The sequence below is a fragment of the Necator americanus genome, chromosome X (assembly GCF_031761385.1).
Source record: "Necator americanus strain Aroian chromosome X, whole genome shotgun sequence".
In the NCBI taxonomy this organism is placed as follows: Eukaryota; Metazoa; Nematoda; class Chromadorea; order Rhabditida; family Ancylostomatidae; genus Necator; species Necator americanus.
In genome coordinates this window covers 1,487,213-1,504,767 of record NC_087376.1, presented here as the reverse complement: position 1 = coordinate 1,504,767, position 17,555 = coordinate 1,487,213, and the positions used below count along the sequence as shown (strand labels likewise).

The 17,555-nt window shown below is 39.1% G+C and overlaps 4 protein-coding genes across 9 annotated transcripts; 2 read left to right on the top strand and 2 right to left on the bottom strand.

Annotated features, from left to right (window-relative positions):
- Positions 1–688: 688 nt before the first annotated feature.
- RB195_021201 (uncharacterized protein) lies at positions 689–6,711 on the top strand (the record flags this gene model as incomplete). 3 transcript variants are annotated; one of them, XM_064207820.1, is made up of 15 exons in its annotated part: positions 689–797; positions 2,878–2,908; positions 2,975–3,068; positions 4,511–4,606; positions 4,683–4,743; positions 4,802–4,925; positions 4,982–5,083; positions 5,155–5,237; positions 5,333–5,424; positions 5,483–5,594; positions 5,664–5,773; positions 5,839–5,970; positions 6,026–6,109; positions 6,165–6,266; positions 6,589–6,711. In XM_064207820.1, 15 exons carry the CDS (start codon positions 689–691, stop codon positions 6,709–6,711), a joined length of 1,455 nt encoding a protein of 484 aa, XP_064063700.1. The 3 variants fall into 3 exon arrangements, with proteins under 3 accessions (XP_064063700.1, XP_064063701.1, XP_064063702.1); XM_064207821.1 differs by lacking the exons at positions 689–797; positions 2,878–2,908 and adding exons at positions 2,601–2,665; positions 2,794–2,820; XM_064207819.1 differs by lacking the exons at positions 689–797; positions 2,878–2,908; positions 2,975–3,068.
- A 917-nt stretch (positions 6,712–7,628) lies between these two features.
- On the bottom strand, positions 7,629–11,540 carry RB195_021200 (uncharacterized protein; the record flags this gene model as incomplete). 2 transcript variants are annotated; one of them, XM_064207817.1, is made up of 13 exons in its annotated part: positions 7,629–7,688; positions 8,023–8,141; positions 8,211–8,283; positions 8,374–8,487; positions 8,578–8,704; positions 9,272–9,396; positions 9,471–9,590; positions 9,656–9,736; positions 10,284–10,424; positions 10,863–10,978; positions 11,124–11,234; positions 11,303–11,411; positions 11,484–11,540. In XM_064207817.1, 13 exons carry the CDS (start codon positions 11,538–11,540, stop codon positions 7,629–7,631), a joined length of 1,353 nt encoding a protein of 450 aa, XP_064063699.1. The 2 variants fall into 2 exon arrangements, with proteins under 2 accessions (XP_064063699.1, XP_064063698.1); XM_064207818.1 differs by lacking the exon at positions 9,272–9,396 and having other exon boundaries at positions 8,578–8,693; positions 9,503–9,590; positions 10,284–10,457.
- A 1,734-nt stretch (positions 11,541–13,274) lies between these two features.
- On the top strand, positions 13,275–15,912 carry RB195_021199 (uncharacterized protein; the record flags this gene model as incomplete). Of its 3 annotated transcripts, XM_064207816.1 has the most annotated exons (8): positions 13,488–13,498; positions 13,550–13,578; positions 13,659–13,752; positions 13,802–13,820; positions 13,881–13,964; positions 14,024–14,098; positions 14,321–14,370; positions 15,801–15,912. In XM_064207816.1, 8 exons carry the CDS (start codon positions 13,488–13,490, stop codon positions 15,910–15,912), a joined length of 474 nt encoding a protein of 157 aa, XP_064063696.1. The 3 variants fall into 3 exon arrangements, with proteins under 3 accessions (XP_064063695.1, XP_064063696.1, XP_064063697.1); XM_064207815.1 differs by lacking the exons at positions 13,488–13,498; positions 13,550–13,578; positions 13,659–13,752 and adding an exon at positions 13,275–13,344 and having other exon boundaries at positions 13,881–13,959; XM_064207814.1 differs by lacking the exons at positions 13,488–13,498; positions 13,550–13,578; positions 13,659–13,752; positions 13,802–13,820; positions 15,801–15,912 and having other exon boundaries at positions 13,866–13,964; positions 14,321–14,473.
- A 1,161-nt stretch (positions 15,913–17,073) lies between these two features.
- Positions 17,074–17,475, bottom strand: RB195_021198 (uncharacterized protein; the record flags this gene model as incomplete). The annotated part of the gene is made up of 1 exon (XM_064207813.1): positions 17,074–17,475. One exon carries the CDS (start codon positions 17,473–17,475, stop codon positions 17,074–17,076), a length of 402 nt encoding a protein of 133 aa, XP_064063694.1.
- Positions 17,476–17,555: the final 80 nt, after the last annotated feature.

The following is a 17,555-nucleotide window of genomic DNA, read 5'->3' as shown; positions in this document are numbered from 1 at the left end:
ACCTTTGTGTGTTCTTATCCTCCTAATCTGGAGGTGGATTGAAGGAACATTCACTGTAAATCCGAGAATTTACTTCGACTTTGTGTTCTTATTTTTGGAGCGACGATTTGAGAGGATCGAAACCGTTGCATTAAGGCAGGGGAGATCCGTCTTAGATTTGAATATGATTGAATATATGCTTTTATTCGCTCCTTATTTATATCTTTCGAATTTTTCTGTTTGTTTATTGTTTATAGATGTGAAAAAGTGCTTCATTTGTGGGAACGCGTGTGTGTGTTTTCGAACGATATCGTGTTTGTTTGAGTGTTGTTGGTGCGTAGGTGCGCTGTCGTTCAGTGTACGCACTCCACTCTAGTTATACGCTCCACTCTAGTTTTTACTTGAGTCGATTTTATCGTCGATTCGCCAATATCCATCTAAGGATGAACCGGTGGACAGTGTATGTACATGCAAGCCGAAAGCTGTTCAGTCGTGCTGTTGTGGCGCGAGATGCACTGACAACCACGTCGATGACGTCGTTGTCGTCGCAGCCTCGTCGTAGCCCGTCTGGTTTCACGCATCGTATTCATCATCGAGTTTCGAGTCCGTAGTGCACCATGATGTAGTGTTCCGCATTTTTGGATGTGCTATCAGCAACATCACATCTAACAACCTATGAGGGTGGTCTTTATTCTCGGCAGACTATAAGATGGCTATCGTAGACGCTCGCGGTCTGGGAAGTGAAAACGGACTCGGCACCACAACTCAGGATATAAATTCCGAGCGATGGTCATCGTGCGCGAATACACCCATAACCGGTACTAAAGAAATAAATCTTAGCGTTTTTTTTTTCTCGGAATTGAGAAAGCACACATGACAATTCCCAGTTGAAAAGAGATTCTCGGGAACTGGCCAGCATCTTCGCCTGCCCTGGATTAACCTCTTTGTAAAGGCAGTAGTCGCACTTCTTTTGTAAGTACGTTACGGTATTAGGTGACCAAAAGAGTATCTAATGGTCGGCGACCTCCTCTCGTGATTCAGAGGAAAGAAAAAACGACCTCATTGTTGGGTTTGAAATTTACCGAAAAGCAGGCCATGTTCCACAATGATAGGGCGTGATATCACTATGTCGTAAAGGGGAAGGGTGTTCCATTTTCTACAATCCTAGCAAAGCTCATCATTCTAACACGCACGCAAGAGAAAAAGTTGCCCCTGTCATTGATTTCAATGAGAGTCTTTGCAGTTTTTGCAAATTCAGAAGAAAACATTCATAGAGTTTATGTATAAGCACAGACAGGAAAGTAAATCATGGGAATTTCCCGGTTCTAATAATTTCTTTCACTCCTATAGTACATCACATGGTCCGTAAACAGTGAAATTTCGAGGACATATGTACTCAGCGTACTGAAGTGCACATTGTTTTCATTAACTTGTGAGATAAAGATTGTAAGTGGTTTTTTCCCCCCGGAACCCCACAGATAAAATCGAGCACAAAATGAAAACAAAACCACATGTCTGAAATCTGATGGGAACTTTTAAGACCTTTTGACGATGCCGCAAGATTTACAGTTGCACCGTATGACCGTATTCTTTGCATCAAAGTTGCAATTTTCGTGGAGTTCCTTGATCGCACCCGGCTAGGGCTAGAATCTATCTGTATCGAGTTCTCATGGATTTTCTATTCAGTTTCAGCAAAATGTTTGGGTATTTTGATTCAAATTATAGATGAGGTATTAGCAGCCGCGTTCGAGTTATCTATAGACAGGCTGTCATTTTTTCTGAGCATTATGTTTGACATTATGATTTTTTTTAGGATGCGTGTTTCCCTTTATTTGTTTCCAAGTGGTGATTTTTTGCATTTATGAGCTCTATTTGATTTTTCCGTTCTTTGCTCCAACCATGTTATAAAAAGTGGAAAATCCCCGCTGAAATTTCGTAGGACTGAGTGAAGAAGGATATGAGATGGAACTACTTCTATTAAGAAGGCGCCTAGAATAGTTATTTTCGAACCTTATTTGGATTTCCTCTGTTTGTTCTGGACATTATCGTTCACTCAGGATTTAACAGTTCGTCGCATAAGGACGCTTAACCTACTGGATTATAAAGTTTTCCGAATTAATTTGATATAATCCTAAATGCTGATCTGCTCCCGATTTCGTAGTGTGATCGTCTAATGCCACGAACGTTTTCTGAATAGGAGTTGGAGAGTGCAAATAGACTCAAGCGAAACTCCACACTGTGATATATATTACAGAACAGAAGAATTTTATATTTTTTTAATTCTTTGGAACGAAGAATTTGTGTTGCTGAGCATCTTCCCGTTTAATTGAATTCATGGCATGAACATTATTTTATTTTTATTCTCAATGGTTCATTTCTAATAGACCTATGACTTGGAGCTCTCGAGAAGTCTTCTATAAGTGTGAATCCTGGATTCAGCACAAAAATATCTATAGTATCCGTAAACCAGTTGCAGAGCTGCTGCGGCGAGGTGCAGTTGACCCGCCGCGCCCGATGCCAACGCATTATCCAATCATCGCCGGCGGTGCCGAGTACTGTATCCGGTGCACTCAAACCCAAAGTTCAGACGAACTCGTTCGAGAGGATTGAGGTGCAGAAGAATGACAGAGACACAGATCGAGCACCCCGCCCACAACTGGGCGTTCTGGCCTCCTGTACGTTATCGGTGGCGCATCGCATTCGCACATGTTCGATCCTCGTCCGTGGCTGCTTTCCTGCCTATACACCGCTGCGCTCTTTTTCTCCGTCCCTCTGTCGCTAGCTGTTTGGTACATCAGAAGGGAACTTATTCAGGAGACTACCGTTGCCGGCGACACTCAGGTAGCGCGCTGCACTCAGCTCCCCCAAACACCCCTTAATCTTGGTGGACCCGCTCAGAGCAGTTAACCATCAGTACAATCCCAAATCTGTAATCCCCAGTTAATTCTCAATCTTCATTCACTTCAATCACTGATATATACGGAGTCAATTTTAGCTCGGTGGCCTCTCCATCAGATCCTCCGAGAACACCGATCGCGCCGATACCACCATCGTCAAGCGTGACTTTGAAATTCGCGTTGACCACTAAGGTTTGGCTTCATGCATTTATTTTTGTTTATTTTCAACGGAAAAAAAAGAGGGAGAACCAACAGCTAAACACTACCACACAGCCAGACATTCTGCTTTTAAAAGCTTATCTCTTGATCTTGTGCTTACCAGATGCTTCTCCTCCTCATCGATGCATCTTTTCATCCATACATTGATTGACTGTTGATTCTATTTCGGTTAGAAATCAGCCTCATCGGTCACTTTTTCTTCTGAGATCTTACTGTGATTGGCGTTTTCATCTACGTGATTTATATCTACTGTAATGAAATAGATTTAAGATTTATGCGCTCGGTCATAATAGAACGTTTTTTCTCTCAGAATTTATTACCATACCTCTGTAGTTTTTTTTTTCTCGTGATAGGTGTATTTTTAACAGAGATCATTTGCTTCCTCATAACAAATAGCGCAATCTGTTCTCTGCACGAACAACCAACACAATCACGATTGTGCACGTGCGCTGATTCCACTGATGACGTTCACTGTGTCTCGACAGCGTGATGCTACTTTTGTGAGAAATTTGATCAGGCACCTTTACATGCCCTCAATTCGTGCTCGTCCTGTTCCGAAAACTCATATCCGGCTGTTGTGCGGGCCAGTTGTGTACTATCTTTTGAGAAATCTGCGAGAACGTGGACGCACCGGAACGTATCGGCATTTCGACTATTTATGACATACTTTCTCCTGTGCTTCCGTTCAGCGATCATCGCACAAGTATCGGCTGTACTTTGCGATTGTTTTTTTTTCGAGGATTTCTCGCGCTATGGTTGTCAACGCATTGTCGACGGCGGCCCGCTTATGTGCTTAACTTGCCTTCTTCATCTTGATCTTATGTCTGTTAGCGGCTTCTGCCTGTACATCCGCATTGCCGGGCATCCAGTTCCTTGGGCTTCTTCGTCGACGCACCGCGTTCTGACGTATCGCAGCGTGGAGCCATGCGGCAACTATCGCCGATCACCTTCCTCCCTCCAATCGTCAGTTCCTTGACTCGTTTTCCCTCCCGGAGAGTGTTACCGAAATCCCTACATATATTTGATTTCGCTTTGCGATAAACGTCTGAACAAAAGAAGCACGCTCGTGCGACCAGATTTCGCGAGGTATCGCACGCTGACATCTACCTATGTTCCAAATTGTTCGCGCTGCGTATCGTCTCTTCCGCGATTGCGATCTGCACTCGAGCGGAGCCGCTCCGAGGTTCTGAGGTCCGCCCGAGGTCCGCCTGAGGTCCGCCTCAATCAGGCCATTTCTGGTGCTCATCATTATTACAAATGTTTGATGAAGGATGAGGATGACCGCAATGTACAGTCATTCGAGAGACACGTGCTAAGATTAAGGCGCGATAAAGGACACACACACACACACAACGAAATCATCGTTACGGTTTTTACACGTTGTATCGTTCGCCGAACGTAAACACTTCCTTCAGATGCACGTGGTAATTATCCACCCCGAACAGTGGAACGGGGGTTCTGATCGATGTACAGTTGCATTGATACGACATTTTGTTTCTAAGAACTACAAGGTTCGATCCAATTTTTGTTTTTTTCCCCAATCAACCAGTGTTTATTTCTTCCTGAATTTCATACTTTTTTTTAAAGGTTACTTGGTTAACTACTATGATAGATGAGTACTGGAAAGATCACAAATTCGATGGCGTAGGTAAGGCGGACGATGCGCACATCTTTTTCCTGTTCATATTCACATCACCACATTCCAGACATCCGAGAAGTGAGCTTAAAACTGCATCCAGGTGATTGGTGGAGTCAAAATGTTGCATTAGGTTGGTATCTCGTCCTCAACAATATTAAACCTGACCTCGTTGTTGTGGATCATTCAGCGAGGTACGTTTTTTTCCCTCCCTAAAGTTTTTCGAGTTCACAGTGTTTTTGTGTTCCAGTTGTGTACCTCTTATTAAATGGCGTTATCCGAGTTGTAAAGTCCTATTCTATTGTCATTTCCCTCAACAACTCGTCACACCGTCGAGATTCTTCCTGTACAGGTTCATCCGAAGATTTTTTACGGTGTCGTTTCCCAATTCTTACCTAATTTTTTTTCTTTCGCTAATTATAGATGGTATTCAAATTTGATCGGTCTTATCGAAGAACATCTCTTTGAGCAAACCGATGTAATTATGGTTAACAGCCATTTCACAGGTGATTGTTTATTGTTGTTTATTTATTATTGTATTTGTTTATTGTATTTTCTATTACAGATATAATTTCTTTATGTAAAAAAAACACCATTACAGCATCCCAATTTGGTCGAGTCATGCCACGAATCGAAAAAAGTAAGATTCGGGTCGTGTACCCACCGTGCGATGTAGATTCTATTGTTATTTCGGTAGGAATGAAGTTTTGAACTTGAAACCATGACTGATCGAGAATTTTTTTCTATTAAGGCCAAGAAGCCGATGAGTCGCCGGGATCGGCCTCAGAATGATGTCTACATTTTTATGTCGATGAACAGATTTTGGCCAGAAAAAAGGCTCGACATCATCGTTGAAGCTGCCTGTGGGTGGAGAGAAGAGAAAAACAGCTTACTCTCAAAGTTTAATTCCCTTTATTAATCCTTACTTTAAGCCTTATTAAAAAAGCGCGGGTACAAATTTTTGGTGCAGTTAGCTGGCTCTGTGATGCCACATATCCCCGAAAGCCGGATATACTACGAACTGCTCCAGAAGATGACAAGGGTACGCATTCTCTGAATTTCGTGTGTGTGTGCGTAGACGCAGCTTACTGATGAGTGAACCTTCAGGATCTCGATGTTGCGGACGTCGTCCACTTCATTCCCTCTCCTTCAGAATGCCAAAAATTCGAATTATACCGTCAGTGCGATTCTGCACTGTATACCCCTCCAAACGAGCATTTCGGTATCGTTCCTATAGAGGTAGGTCTGGGAAAATCCGTCGAAATCCAGGAATTTTGTATTTTGCATCTTTCAGGCATTGGACCAACGTCGTCCCGTAATCGTTTGCGACAGTGGTGGGCCAGCAGAAACAGTTATAGAGGATGTGACTGGCAGCAAGGTGGACGTACTCTAATCGTCTATTTCGGACCAACATGTATATTTTACCGCTTCAGATCCCAAAACCGACGGGGGAATTGCTAGCCGAAGCAATGATGCATCATATCAAGAAACAGGACTGGCCTGCTCTCGACTGCGACGAGACCTACGAGAAACAGGTGAAGTTCTCTTCGTATTTTATCACTGCATCTGGATTTGGATGTGTTCTTTTCATTCTTTAAGCGCTTTTTTATTCGGCCTTCACTCGGATGTTATAATGTAAAAGTCGATCGATTTTTCTAATTTGGAATAATTTTTTTTTTTGACAAGGGCAGAAAAAAAGGATTTGAGGGATCATTTTGGAAGATTTTTTCTTTAAAGTTGGTGCTATTCGCTCCGAAACGACTTCGCTTTTTTGAAAAACTTTTCCACGAATATGATCCAGACAGCAGAGAAATCGTGGATTCTCCTATTCGTGTGAACGTTTTCTTTTTATTGCAGCGTGCTCGTTTCGACCGAGATTTCTCATTGCGCGGCTTTTGTGCACATATCGACGAAGCGGTCGCACAGCTGTTTCCCGATTTGGCATCGATATCATCTCGGAATCGTCGTGCATTGGCGTAACGAAACGATGCGTATACGATGTGAGCTCGATGGCGTGCGATACTGCGTACTCGGTCTCACCCGCCATTGCTCAGCGTTCTCATCGTCTTCTGTTTCAGTCTTCATATTGCGAGATTATATCATTTAAGAGTAGATCGAGTTAGCTATATGTTAGCGGATAAATCACATGAGTTGTGTACAAAACAAGTTCGTAAAGCACCAATGGATTCGTTCCGAATGGAGGTGTGGCACGTGCGCAACTCATGTGAAACACTTCTAATCGATGCGGGTGAGACTGATACGGCACGCGTTTGAGCCTTATAATGGCTCTGTATTGTTCACGATCCGTTGAGAATTTCTCTGATTTTCATCCTGTTTCTTGTTTGATATGATAGGTAAATTTTATATATATGTATGACATTTTCCTCGTATTTTTGTTGCATTGAAGTTTCGAGTAATTTATTCTTTTTTTTCCACTCTCTTTGCCCTCATTTTTGTTTATCGATTTTTGCTGATTTTGTAGTTAACGATGTTGATGTGATTTGATTGAAGAAGCTAGTATATGATTGTCTTTCAAAATTTTTTATTTTCTTTTTATGTGTGTTGTCTTTTTCCATAATTCAACGTCTTCTAAGACGCTCCTGCCTAGTTTGATTAGCATTGTCGCAGTGTCATATGAGAGATATTCAGAATTTTTAACAGTTCACGTCCTTTCCGAGCAGAAACACTTTACATTTGTGATAAATATCTTCAACAAATGGTCCTGGATTTGAATTCTTGCGTGTTTATTAGGTATTATCCACTAATTATTCATACAGATTATTATAATGACTATAAGGAAAGAGTATGTAGGTGAAAAATTACGGCAGGAGACACGCAACGATAAAATAAGATGGAGTGTAAATTTTGGTGTAGATTATTATCTGGATCGAACGACACTATTCTTCAACATCATGGTCTTGATCATCGAATTCTCCTTCATCGTCTGCGGTAGCTTCCTGAATAGTAAGGATGTTGATTTTTTTTCTACCTCTACCTCAGTACGAGTCTGGATAATTATTAGTGCCTGGGGCGGGGCTAGTCATCATTTCTCAACTTTTAGGCCGTTCAAGTTAGTTAATTCACCAAGATATGAGTTTAGGTACCCTCACTAACTTGAATGAGGTAAATATAGTTAGCGCAAGTACTGTAGAAAGATATAAAATTAGTTGAATGAAGGATACTGTAGAAGAGTGGGGATTATTTCATGGAACAGGTCAATCTCACCTTCCAGACGACATTTCCCATTTATTTATCCTAGCACTTCCTAGCTACCGGTGCTGATGAACCAACCTGATACTGCTGATATTCAGAAACCAGATCGTTCATATTTGACTCAGCCTCAGTGAACTCCATTTCATCCATCCCCTCACCAGTATACCAATGTAGGAATGCTTTACGGCGAAACATAGCTGAATTTTGGATTAGAAATAAATTTGCAAATAACGTATTTATCTAATTAAAATGTGACTTAAACAAACCTGTAAATTGTTCCGAGATTCTTTTGAAAAGTTCCTGGATTGCTGTTGAATTACCAACAAATGTAGCTGCCATCTAAATTTAACTTAGAAAATTTTGCAATTGACCTGAATTACAGGAAAAAAAAACTTGTAAAACATTGTTTAATATTTGTGTTTACCACACCTTCACTCCTCTAGGAGGGATATCGCATACAGCTGTCTTGACATTGTTCGGAATCCATTCCACAAAATAAGAGGAGTTCTTATTTTGCACATTAAGCATTTGTTCGTCGACTTCCTTAAAAAAAACTATTCATTTTAAGGGAATAAGATGTCCCGTTGATTAAAATAAGTCCAATTTTTTGGTGTACAAGAAATTTACTAGTACCTTCATACTCATTCGACCTCTGAACATCGCCGCTACAGTAAGATATCGACCGTGTCGAGGATCACATGCTGCCATCATGTTTTTAGCGTCGAACATTTGTTGTGTAAGCTCAGGGACTGTCAAAGACCTAAATTGAATTTTATTTCAAATTTTTTTGTCGGGGAGGAAGAACGGAATCCAGTGATGTCTTGTTTCTGGAAAAAAGGTTCTCCCCAGAAGTACAAATCTTTAAAATTTCGAGCTGAATTTACCACCAAAAAATTAATTAATATTATTTAATTTCCTCGAACGATGCTAAATGTCCTGGGATCTCGAGATGTATTATGAATTTCACTTTTACGCCTACATCTACGTCCGGATCCCTCATTTAAGCACCAAAATCCTGAAATCGTTAGTATTTTCGGTTCTGAAATAATCAAATTTTAATTATTATTACTAATTTGAAGAAGGGAAAGCTTCCTTCAAAGAATCGATTCGTATTCATAACACATGCCGCATTTTTTGCGTAACTTGTAGCTTGAAATTTGAAAATTTCACAGCTAAAATTGTAGCCATTTTCGTACTTGAGCTCATTTTTTTCCGTGACTTTCTTTTTTTTATACGGCAATTATTATCGCCGATGAATAGATGGAATAAATAGAGTAAATTTCCCGATGTTTTCATTCTCGATACGTCCGAGGTCATAAATGAAGACGAGAAAATTACTCGCCTATATTGTTGAGATCCTCGTGATGTTAGCGGAGCAAAACCAGGCATAAAGAAATGTAAACGAGGGAACGGTACCATATTTACGGCTAATTTACGTAAATCTGCATTAAGCTGAAATATTAAATAAATAATGTTATGGAATTAACTGATATATCCATCATATTGTATGTATAGTGAGTCCATACCTGTCCAGGAAATCGTAAACAAGTTGTCACACCACTCATTGTCATTGACACCAAATGATTCAAATCTCCATATGTTGGAGTTGTCAATTTCAGTGTACGGAAGCAAATATCGTAGAGAGCCTAAGCAAAGCGTTTTTCTCCAGGATACATCAAAGATCATTTCGAAAAAAAAAAAGAATTTCCACCTCATTGTCTATGCAAAATGTTTCGTCTGTGTTCTCGACAAGTTGATGAACTGAGAGAGTGGCATTATACGGTTCGACCACCTAAACAGCTATAATTTGGCTATTTACTTCAAAATAAAAAAAAATTATTTATCTTACCTATATAAAAGAAATTCTCTTTGGAAAAAGACAGACAATGTATAATTCTTTCTTTTTTTAAAATAAAGAGAAAACACTCGATGTAACGATATGAAACTGCTTTTGATGTACTGTGCACCAATGATTTTACTATTATTTATCTTATAATTATATTTTACTTACCAACTTAACTTACTATTACTTATCTTACTATTTATCCTATTTATATTTTGCTAGATCATTTCAGTCAACAACAGAATACCAAAACAATTAGTGAGTGAAAACTATCCGCATAATCTTCTATGAATCACACATTAGCTTCCCTCACTAACTCGTTATCCTTCTTTTCATCCGGAATCTTTTGTAGCGGATATTTTTGTTCTCACAGGTATCAAATAGAGGAAAAAAAATCTTATCTACATACTCTACTACAGAGCTATGTAGTTCCGTGACGTTGTAATTTTGCAAATATTTACACCTGAATCAAATCTTACGTTCGAAAGAAAATTACCGTATCGGAAACTTTTGGGCTTGGCACCACTGAAAACGTGTTCATTATTCGATCAGGATACTCTTCACGGATTTTTGAGATCAGAAGCGTTCCCATTCCAGAGCCAGTGCCACCGCCGAGCGAGTGGGTCATTTGGAAACCCTTAATTTCATTTTCACATGGATGTGCATCAGTCTTGAGTCAAATAATTTTCAAAGAAAAAAAAAGAAAAATATAATAGAGCTGGTCATGGGAACAAGAATTAAAAGAGGGTAAAAAACTAAATTTTTCACAGCAGGCCAAAAGAGTACTCAATACTCATCTGGGGAAGGCGTATATCAAAGAAATGGTATTCTATCGAGAAGTATTTAGTAGAGGACTAGGAGGAAAAAAACTGGAAGAACAAAAAAATGATTTCATAGATTGCTTGTCCGCCTTTTACTGAGTCCATACGAGTTCACAAATTCCTAGAACTCTTATTTGATGTCAAATAGGTTGGCGAATTTCAAAAAAATTATGATTAATGTCAACCAATTTTTACTTTGATTGAGAATTTTGCAGCTCTGTAGGTGAGAGTTTTTCGGATTGAAAAGGAAATACCTGAAGACAATCACAGCTTTCAGCCTCTTTTCTAACCACATCCAGAACATTATCCACCAATTCCGCTCCTTCTGTATAGTGTCCTTTCGCCCAATTGTTACCAGCACCGGATTGTCCTGAGAGATTTTATCCGATCAAAGGGTAGTGCATTTTCTTGGAGCCCACAGTTACGGTATGTATACAGTATGTGATTATATTTTATTATATTACTTATACTTTATACATATATTTTTAGTTTATATACTTTATTATATTACTAACCAAAAACAAAGTTATCCGGTCGAAATAGTTGTCCGAATGGACCAGCACGGACAGAATCCATTGTTCCTGGTTCCAGATCGACAAGGCATGCTCGAGGGACATATTTCCCACCTTAATCGATTCCAGTAAATTTATCATGAAGAAAAATAAGTTAAAAAATTAAATGAATGGATTCAGACCGCTTGCTTCATTGTAGTACACATTAATTCTTTCCAGTTGCAGATCAGAATCTCCGTTGTAGACACCAGTCGGCTCAATTCCGTGCTCATCTGAGATCACCTCCCAGAACTGAATGGATTATGATAGAAAAAAATGAACGGGATGAGTGGGATTGAGGACGAGCCAGCCAGTAGAACTCACTTTTGCTCCAATTTGATTCCCACATTGTCCAGCTTGGATGTGTACAATTTCACGCATTTTTCTAAAGTATAAATGATCCTTCCATTCGGATTTATTTTAAAAAAAAGATTAAGAAGGTAGTAATTTAACAGAATTAGCGAACTGCTTCTATGTTGTTAGTAGTGAATCAATGCAAATGTCATGGTAACGCGACGCAGTGTTCGATCAAAGAGCACCTGGAGGAAAACGACGACAATCCACGCCGGCTCATAGAGACGTATATCATGTGTTTATGAGCTCTACGCCTCAATAAATCCAGTTATTCACTAAGGAATAATTTAGAATGTGCAGAAAATCACTTTAAGTAATTACTCTGCGTTCAGAGGAATACGTTTAGCTGTTCTAGCTTCGATTTCCAGTAAAACGACGTACTACCTATTTTTCCGAAGGTTCAAATCGAAAAAAAAAAATGCAAAATGCACTTCTTTGACTTGAAAGAGTTGAATGTCAGGATCGTTAGAGTTGTAGCTAAAAAAAAACCAAAATTTAGGCAATTATTGAGTTTGAAGGTTGGAAAAATTGAAATTAAAAGAAATTCTGGTGTTCATATAAGAGCAAGGAATGTGAATTAACTTTTTTCTGCAAATAACTATGGAATAAGAAAATCATGGACTGGACCATGGACTAAATGGACTGCAAAAAAAAGGAGAACAAAGATTTTTTACATAAACACAAGATGTGAAAATTAGTAATGAAAATTAACTTCTTCCGTTTATTAACAATCGCATCCATGAGAAAATTTTCACATTTCCTGCTGTCTCGAAGAAAAAAATGCACTAGTAGAAGGAAAGAACGGTTAGCAAACCTATTGCTATCAGATGATCTAATTCTCTTTACGGAGAATTATAGGTTACACGTATAAATCCAGAAAAAAAAGATCAAGTTGAACTGGGATTGTGCATGTAAGACACACATCCGAACGTTGTGTGTCCGTCCATAGGGAATAAGTGACCCCCACCTCGCATCCAATAATGGCGACAGATGTGGAGCACGGAGGGGGGAAATACGTAAGATTTCACCGTTGTCATAGAAATAAAGAAATAGTGAGGGATTTATTGGAGAGGTAGTACGCAAATTTGTTAGCACTCAAATGGGGCCCACACATACACACGTCGAGTAAACGATTAAACGGGGGTGAACATACGCGTGCGTGGAGCAGTTGATCGCAGCAAAAGGTCGCAAAAATTGACGTACGCTAAAAATATCCATACTCGAATCCTTGGAATGATGTATTGAATTTTCAGTTACGAATTAGTGGTGTTGGAAAATCGTTGATATTGTTAAATAATGCGTCTAAAAATAGAAAAGAATTATTTTGTTAAATCTACGAATGAAAAATGAGAAAATCTTTCAAAATAGGAGAAGCATTGGTGTTTTTTATCTTTCAAATCACTTAACCTAAATTTTAAGTATATTTTTAGACATTTATTTTTCCACGGTCTATTTTGAGGATGTCCTTGGACTGGATTCACATCTATTTATGAGAATAACATCCAGAACATGACCAGCATAAAAAAGAGCACAGTGATCCATGCTACGCGGCAGAAAATCTCGATATGATCTCAATTTCGGACTTGATTTTTACGAAATCCAGTCTTCCTGGTTCCTGAAATAAATTTAGCAAGTTTTATTGAAAATCTTATTCATAAACGATATAATGTTGGGGGGCTACTACAATGAATGAATGTTTGAATAAATTAAAAGTCATTTTCATTCTGAACTCATTTGAACGTTCATAAAAAATGTCTCAGGATGAAAAGAAGAAAGGAGGAGAATGACACCAAAATGTTGATGAAATTGGGACATAAGGAGACTGAAATGAGTAAATGGCATTAATAACGAGTTAGGATTCCTTAGAAAACAAATGAATATGACCTATGAAGATCACAAAATCAACTTTTGATCTACCCCCTATAAAAGATCGCGCTCCGGCTTGGCGGAACCATTTTTGCGGTTTGTTCTGGAATGCTCTTCCTGTATGTTTCCGTAGAATAACCGTTCTCTTACATATTCCATATAAATTTAAGAATATTTCTTATTTATGAGGAACCAATAGGTTGGTGTTTTTATTCACATTTGATTATTGTAGATACCATTAAGCTTAGGATCCAATGTTTAAATTTTTTAAAACCTCAGATAGAAGGATATACGTCTCCGAGGCACTTTTTAAAAGTGTTTTTCCTGAACCTTGGATACAGTCCTTCTTTTGCACCATTGTCGCGCTTATATTGTGCTTACTTTGCGAAACAAAAGGAAAGTCTCAAATTGTTCACATCCAGAGCTTCGTTGTTTATCCAGGTTTCTTGAATATCCATCCAAATTAGCAGGTTGAAGCTTGTAATAATGTTCCAATTACAGAGTGTCGGATGCCGAACGCAAGCCCCAGCCGACTCCTCTCCGGTATCGATCCGCTCGAGACCACCCTGTTGGGCGCAATGTGAGGTCCTTCTCCACATGTTTACCACCATGGTTTCCATCGATATGAGCTGCAATCGTTCCAGGAGTTGAAAAGAATGGATCACGAGTTTGTAGACGTCGTTCTCACCTCTATGGATTTTCTTCCACCTACTCTTATGGTGAATTTATCGAAATTTGACTAAGTTATTATAATTAGTATGATTCCTAGGCAATTGAGAGAGTCTTGACGGGTAACATCTTTTTCGAAAGTGTTGGAACTCAGAAAATACCCGTAGGGAATTGTCCATCAATTTTTACTCCTTGCAATATACGTTTGGGGCCTCATTGCTCATGCAGTTTGCCTTATTACGGAGCTTCGCATATGTCTGGATTGTTTCCAGATACTATTGCACAGTACAGCACAGTACAGTACAGCTGCACAGTACACATGGTATTTTGGACTCAGAATAAATTTATTGAATTATTTCCTTGTGTGTAGTGACAATCGTCAAAATAAACTCATATTTTTTTTAGCAGTGACATTTTCTTTTTGAAATTGCCATGTTTCTAGCTTGAGTCAGTCTTTTCTTGCACTTTTTTTCGACGACTTTTGACGCACGAAGCAAAACTACCTCATTTTTAACGTCATCCTTGAAAATTCAATCATCGAAAAGTGTTCATCTGACGATGCATCGTTCCCCTGCGTGGATCCTCCTCAATTCGTGTCAGCAAACAGCGATAGAACAGCTGTCTCAATGCACACTTGTACATTTTGAGCGGGATGCAGGTGTGCGTGAATGTGTCTGTGAGCTTTTCAACCTCTCATGTCCTCAATAACTCTCCTCTGGACGTTAAATTTATGGGCCGAAATGCTGACGGCCGGTGTTTTGTTTATATTGAAGCTACATTTTGAAGTAATTCTAACTTCCTCTCTGAAATGGGGGCTGGTGGGTCTATAAACTGCGAGGACAACGTTCTTTCCCTCTCTTCTACCTTTTCCAGATCTTTTAAAGTCATAATACATAAGTATTTTATATTTCGATGATTTGTATTGTTCTATGAAATAGACGCGAATTTCAGTAGCTTGTAGGATTACGGGATTGAAATAGTCGAATTATGTTTTTTTTTACGGATACGAAATTCATGCCAGGCTTCACAACTTCTAGATTTTCACTGTATTTGTTTAATTGAGCTGGATGGTTGAGCGCTCGTGGCGTAATTGATGTATTCTGTCGTAAGGAATAGCCCGGAGAATCCGCGATCCTCAGGCGGTGCAACATACAGCATGCGCCGCTCTTTCTGCACGTTTTAAACTAGGCCCTCAAACTCCTCGCCCGTCATTACTTTTCATACGTTTTTTTCCATTCATACCACAAATTCTCGCTTAAACAACATCGTGAACATCTTTTACTGGAAATATTTCTAGGATTTTCGTGTTATGCAATTTAGATGATAACGGCTAATTCCTATCAATTGTGGTCGTTTCTTATCTTTTGAATCTTCTTTACTTCTGTACTCGCCACGATTCCTATTTTTAGTGCACCAATGTGGAATGGAACTTTACCAGAAACTTTTTTAAATTCAATATTTGAATTTTGCCAATTTGCATATAATTGGCAAAATCTTTTCATCAATTTTGTTATTTTAGCAATTTTAATTTTTCTGACTCGGAATTTGTTAGCCTCAATATAGTATTTCCTGTACTAGAATTCCAATTTTGTTGAATTTTCCAAAATTAACCGACTCTTCTCTCCTAGTTTTTCCGGCATAGCAGTTATGAACGAACAGATGTAGATTTCGTATCAATTTTAATATTGGCGAACTTTCAAGGAGTTGCACCGCAATTTCAAGCCATTCTGGAAAATCCTAAACGTGTTTCAGCTTAATTGCGCGTCTAATTGAGACAATTTTGTGTCCTACTAAATATCCAGGAGAAATATCCAGTCGTTTCTTGCGGGGTAAATTTTATCATGATGATGTGATGGTTGAGTAACTTTAACTATTTAGTTAACACCTAATGAGAACTTATGATCCACTATTCAATTTTCTCCTGAAAATTTTCCTTGGAACATCTGGATCCAATTTTTCTCCCTAAGGTACTAAAATATCGATTAAAAAAAGTGCGTTCGGCGGTGCATCTGGTAAAATCTTTGACGAATCGATTTATGTTTCTTGTCTACTGGTAATTAAGTAGTTAGAGTTATTCGTCAAGTACATTGCCATTATGGAAGTTGCGCTGACAGAAACGATTGGATATTACTGCTATCGTAGTGAGGTCTATTTAATACCTCATTAGCATCACTGAGGTTATGAGGTTTCATGCTTCAACATAGGAAGTTGAGAAACACGTCTCTAGTCTCTTTTGTTTATGGATCTATCGATTAGGGAGGAAAAAAAAAGTTCAGGAAGAGATCATATGAAAAACAAACGTCAGCTGTGGAATGTTCAATGCATTTTAAATCGTGTCTCTTTTTGATTAATTCTCTTCTGGAATACAAAAGAAAAGAGAAAGGTCATCACATTTTTTACAAAACATGGATGTCACGGATGTTTATCGGCTATTTCCCTTTGTTCTATTACGTGGTTTGACTCTCATAATATAAACAACATTCGGAAGCTTCCAAAATAAAAATCGAGGATTCAAGCTGTGTCTACATTAAGTGCTTTTAGTAGTCGATGCTTTGAGTCGTTTTCGCTTCGTTTTTCACTTTTTGTATTCTTCTGTCAGCGGGTTTATTTATTCGTTTAACTCTTTCCTCACAGAATTATTGCACATTGTTTCACGTATTCCTGAAAAAATGACGGCAAATACAGAAATAATGAGTTCTTTTCTCGTGTTTTGTTTGTTGGACACACCTCAACCCCAGCTAACCATCGACAATTGCTGATAGCAGCAATGTTCATACATCATTCGAATGTTTTTTTGCTCAACAGATTGGCAGAGGACACTCTGTTCGATTCAATACCTATTAATAGACGGTCATTTGTTTCTTACCTCTTCTTCCTTTATTCCTTCATAATCATTCTTCATTATTTTTTTGAAAGTTCTTTTTTTACTCTTAGTCGCTGCCGAGGTTAGAGCTATTAGGGTGTTCGGAAAGTATCTGCTGAAATACGGCAAAATTTCAAAACAACACAACTTTTTAACATTCTATTATTCGACGAAATAATCTCCATCAACATCGACAACCTTCTGCCAACGTCTCACAAGATCACGGATTCCTTTGGCGTGGAACTCCGGCGAATTGGAGGCGAAGAAATCCGGACTGTACAGCGAGTGCGGTAGAACTTCCCATCCGAATTCCAGAATTTTTTGGGAAGTCTTCTTCGCGATGTGAGAGCGCGCGTTATCATGCAGGAGGCGAACGTTGTAGAGCTTCGGGTGCTCCTTGCGGATCTTGTCGGCCAATCTTTGCAGTTGAGCGCAGTAGACCTCGGCAGTAGCTGTCGTGTTGTCCGGGAGCAGTTCGAAACGGTAGATTCCATGAACTCCCCACCAGATGCTCAGCATGACCTTCTTCTCATGGATTTCATCTTTCACGAAAGGATCTGGCATTTCATCGCCAGCGCACCACGCACGTTTGTGGGTGTGGTTGACGTAGAGGAACCAATTTTCATCTCCAGTGACAATGGTGT